This window comes from Hibiscus syriacus, unplaced genomic scaffold (assembly GCF_006381635.1).
Source record: "Hibiscus syriacus cultivar Baekdansim isolate YM2019G1 unplaced genomic scaffold, ASM638163v2 tig00110482_pilon, whole genome shotgun sequence".
Lineage (NCBI taxonomy): Eukaryota > Viridiplantae > Streptophyta > Magnoliopsida > Malvales > Malvaceae > Hibiscus > Hibiscus syriacus.
This window is the reverse complement of record NW_024062758.1, coordinates 3,975,490-3,980,280: the sequence shown is the minus strand read 5'-3', so window position 1 is coordinate 3,980,280 and position 4,791 is coordinate 3,975,490. Positions and strand designations below refer to the sequence as shown.

The window sequence follows — 4,791 nt, the reverse complement described above, 5'->3', positions numbered from 1 at the left end:
TTTATAATGTAATAGGTAGTGGTTATATTGTAAGTGTCTATCCTTTTATAAAGGTCCATACTTTTTTCACTGTGGAAAACATTAATTTAAGGTTATCTTTGAGTGAGTTTTAAGATATTAATTTAGTAATTATAGGGTATAATGATTTATTTTTTACGTTACGATATATATATTATTAAATTAAAATTCTAAATATTATTTTATAAAATATCAAAACAATCAAATAATTTTTTGTGCAAATGAAATATTAAATCAAATAATTCAAATTGAAAATTAAACAACAAATCAATTAAACATTGTTGTGGGTACATTAATTGAACATTGTTATGGGTACATTATTTGGATAATTTCGTTGAGATGGGTTATGTATAACAAAAACAATCTATCTCGCATGTGAGTACTTTATTCCACACCATGTGACAATGTGACAACTCCATCAACTCACAACTCAGCTTTGAACTCAATCAATATTGTCTTTAGCTTGGGTTCATAAAGCATGTTACTTGAACAGTATGAATCAATTATGCAATTTCATGTTCAATTTAACACTGCATTTCAAATCATTTCATATGTAATTGGAGTTTGAATTTAAATTTCAATTTGAGTTTGAATTTCAATATATATTCGGCTCACTATAAATATTAGCCGAAGCCAATATGTATTGATTATTCCTAATTTCCATTGTTTTTTTCCAACGTATAAACGCGAGGGAAATCCCGACCATTTTATTTTTTGGTAAACTTTAAAGCGTCAGAAACGTTTCGGGCGTATGATCTGGGTGGTATACAAGAAATGTAACAAATAGCAACTAAATCATAAGTTGAGTACCACCCAAATCATAAGTCTGAAATACTTCCGATGCTCATCAAATCCAAAGCTCATATGGTGCAAGCAAAAGGAAATCAAAATCCAAATCTCATATGATGCCAAGCAAAGGAAATCAAAATCTAAACTTGAGTTTGAACATTGATATGATATGTTCAGTTGTCATGTTGGGATTTTCTCGTTTTTGATTGCTTGGATAGTGTTTTCTTGCTTCTTCAAGTGTTCTTAAGGTTATCCTTTGAGTGAGTTTTAAGATATTAATTTAGTAATTATAGGCGTCTAATGATTTATTTCTTACGTTACGATATATATTATTAAATTAAAAATTCTAAATATTTTATAAAATATAAAAACAATCAAATAATTTTTTGTGCAAATGAAATTATTAAATAATATTGTAGGTGGAAAACATGAAACACTGTTAAAAAAATTGAAACATAAATTACATAAGTTTTAAAAAAAGTATCGATCCTTTTATAAAAAGTATGGACACTTTCAATATAATAGGTAAACATATGATGTAATAGGTAGCCCTTATATAATGTAATAGGTATCGTTTATATAATGTAATAGGTAGTGGTTATATTGTAAAGTGTCTATCCTTTTTAAAAGTGTCCATACTTTTTTCACTGTGGAAAACATTAATTTAAGGTTATCTTTTGAGTGAGTTTTAAGATATTAATTAGTAATTATAGGCGTCTTGATTTTTTTTACGTTACGATATATATTATTAAATTAAAAATTCTAAATATTATTTATAAAATATCAAAAACAATAATTTTTTGTGCAAATGAAATTATTAAATTAATATTGTAGGTGGAAAACATAAAACACTGTTAAAGTATCGATCCTTTTTATAAAAAATATGGACACTCCCCTCTTATCTCTTAAAAAGGGTCCGCCTTTAGTTAGACATAGTTTATTGGTGTGCAAGTACTTGAAATCTTGCATTTGTGGTGTTAGTCTGAGGTCACTATTTAATAAACTAGGGCAACTCAAGTTGTTTTAAGCTAGACTAATATTAGTTTAGATTTTGATACCTGCACCTTTCCTGTGGAAATACATATAAAACATGGAGGATCTGTACAGGCTTGATGATCTTACAATCTCCTGTTCAAATGATATTGTAAGGGTTGATAACTTTGGTGCAGGAAGCTTTACTGCTACTGTTACCACTGATTTTCTCAGTCCGGTTGATCATTTACTTCAATTCGATCATCAAGAAGCTGATACAGGTGCCACTGGATCAGATGTGTCTGAGCTCATCAAGTCCCAGATCTTGAATCACCCTCGTTATCCAAACCTAGTATCTGCCCACATAGAATGCCAAAAGGTGGTTATGTTTTTAACCCTTTTTTTTTCTCTAGTTTTTAATGATTAATTATCATAGTTACCTTTTGCTTTTTTTTACTGTTTAATGATAGTGTGAAGGGCTTGATCTTCAAATGCTTTTTTCTTATTTTTTATATATAGGTTGGAGCAACGCCTGAGCTGGCGTCGCTTCTTGAAGAAATTGGCAGAGAGAATCGCTCTATTAGTGCTTGTAGTCAGATAGGAGTTGATCCAGAACTTGACAAGTTCGTGGTAACGCTTATGAATTTTTATCTTTAATTATATGCTTTGTTTTGTTCTCGAGAAAAAGTGCAAGGGAAAGAGAGGAATATTACTTGTTGCATGAATCTCAATATTCCAGGAATAACTGTTAACTGGTCTTCTTTGATTGAAGGAATCATATTGCGAGGTTCTTAATCGCTACCAACAAGAGTTATCAAAGCCGTTTAATGAAGCGACAACGTTCTTAAGCAACATGGAATCGCAGCTAAGTAGTCTCTGTAAAGGAGCACTGACCGAAAAATTGGATAACCGTCCCTTTGGTAAAGTTTTTAATTAACCATTTTCTCATCCCAAATTGCATATACTGTTACTGGTAAATGGGTGCTGTTATTTTTACATTAAATAATCAATGTAAGTATAGTAATCTCATTGCTACTGTGCATGTAAAAATAGTTCTTTTTTCTCCACTATCATGGTGCTGGAAATGCAGTATTTATAATTTTACTGCCGTTTCCCTTTGTGCACTTACCTATTTTGCTGCCCTTTAAGAAACCCAGAGTTTAAGACCATCCTAGAATGGCAAAATCCTAGAGCAAGAGAACTCTAAGATTATGTCCAAATAGTATTAAATTGCGAACGAAACGTTTTTAAAGGTTATTGCACACTGGAATCGCATCCGTAATTAAAAAAAACACAATTATTTTTAGGAAATAAATCACACTTTGCTATCACACCAGCAATTTAGTAATATCCTGGATATCAGTTTTATAGATATTGAAGACTGACATGTTCGTTCTTCATTGCTGAATATTTTAGCAGACAATTTACATGTTATTTGCTTCATATATTTTCAGATGAAGCTGGTGGGATTTCGGAGGAAGAGTTAAGTTGCGGTGGGGAAGTTGAAGCTTCTGAAAATCAGGAATCTCTGGACGACCGTGGAAGCGAGGACGTCAAAGGAATGCTCATGCGCAAATACAGTGGCTATCTGAGCAGTTTGAGGAAAGAATTCTTGAAGAAAAGAAAGAAGGGTAAGCTACCAAAAAATGCAAGGGTGACACTGCTTGATTGGTGGAACAATCATTATAGATGGCCTTATCCTACGGTAAATACAACTTAATTACTGGTAGTTTTTTCTTCTTGGCCATGCCTCATCAGATGACTTTCAATATGGAGTTTTGTGAAAGAAAATTACTATAACCAATAGCTAATTTCATTATGAAATGCTAGTGTGCTCTCTGTAGGGTTATTTTCAGCGTTGGAGCATCGAACTCTTTAGTAGAAAAACTACCGCATTGTCCTTGAACCCTAATTTAGTATGTTTTTCAACCCACCCGTCCTGAAACAATGATAGTTAACACGAATGTTTTGATGAACATCAAGTTTTGTTTGCTAACTAAATGGACATCTTTATCTGGCCAAAAAAGAAAAAAAATGATCCTGAACATAAGGTTTAGTTCAGATTTTCAATGTAATTATCTTTAAAAAGCGATCTCAAACAGATTTGGAGTTCAAATCTCGACATTTTAAACCTTTGTTTTATTCCGACATTATATTTCTTGTTGAGATTCATGTGTTTGTCTAGGTTTATTGATTAAGAAGGGTTTGTGGTGTTATTGCAGGAGGAGGAGAAACTAAAGTTATCAGAGATAACAGGACTAGAGCAGAAGCAAATCAACAAACTGGTTCATCAACCAGAGGAAGCGGCACTGGAAACCATCAGAGGATATGAAATTCGCTCTTATGGAAGGCGTCGCCGGACGCATCGAAGGACCTATGTGCTTGGATCATGGAGTTGGAACCAATGACAATAATATTTAGTCAAAACAATTACTCTTTTAAATCATCCTTTCATCATGTAATATTATTTAGGTTTCAACGTGTTCAAGTCTGCAACATTCCACACCTGTAAATCAGTAAATGTTAATACTCTTAATCATTTACTAATTACATTATTATTTTTTAAAAGTTATTAGGTCATATTGATACTTGTCAATGCATGGAATGGTTACCGATATTTCCATATTTGATGCAATAAATTCCCTGCTGTTGTGGTGGATGAAAATAGCTTCTGAAAATGTTGTAAAAATATGGATCACTGAATCCTGTATAGCCATTGGTTCCACTGAAATATGAAAATTTATAAGAAAGCACCAGTTTCCAGTTTTCATGACTTGGGTTTATGGTCCTTATGACTGCTGGTATTAATGTTGCTTTCAAGGCTTTAATTGACGAGTCTTTCCGTGTTGGAATTTAGTGGTTCGATGTCTTAAAGTATCAGCTTTTTCTTTAATAACCTTTGAGCAGTAATATGTAAGGCACTCAGATCCTGTGAAGTCATGTCTGCAGCTCAAAAGTGCTTCTTTATGAGTGATTTCATCCAAAAAAAAAAAAAAAAATCACCCAAAATAA

General features: G+C 32.2%; 1 protein-coding gene across 1 annotated transcript; it reads left to right on the top strand.

Annotated features, from left to right (window-relative positions):
- Positions 1–1,842: 1,842 nt before the first annotated feature.
- On the top strand, positions 1,843–4,318 carry LOC120128954 (homeobox protein knotted-1-like 1). The gene is given in 6 exon segments (XM_039146555.1): positions 1,843–2,158; positions 2,299–2,409; positions 2,552–2,699; positions 3,234–3,484; positions 4,002–4,058; positions 4,060–4,318. Coding segments are annotated over 6 exon segments (969 nt in total). The 5' UTR covers positions 1,843–1,897; the 3' UTR covers positions 4,201–4,318.
- Positions 4,319–4,791: the final 473 nt, after the last annotated feature.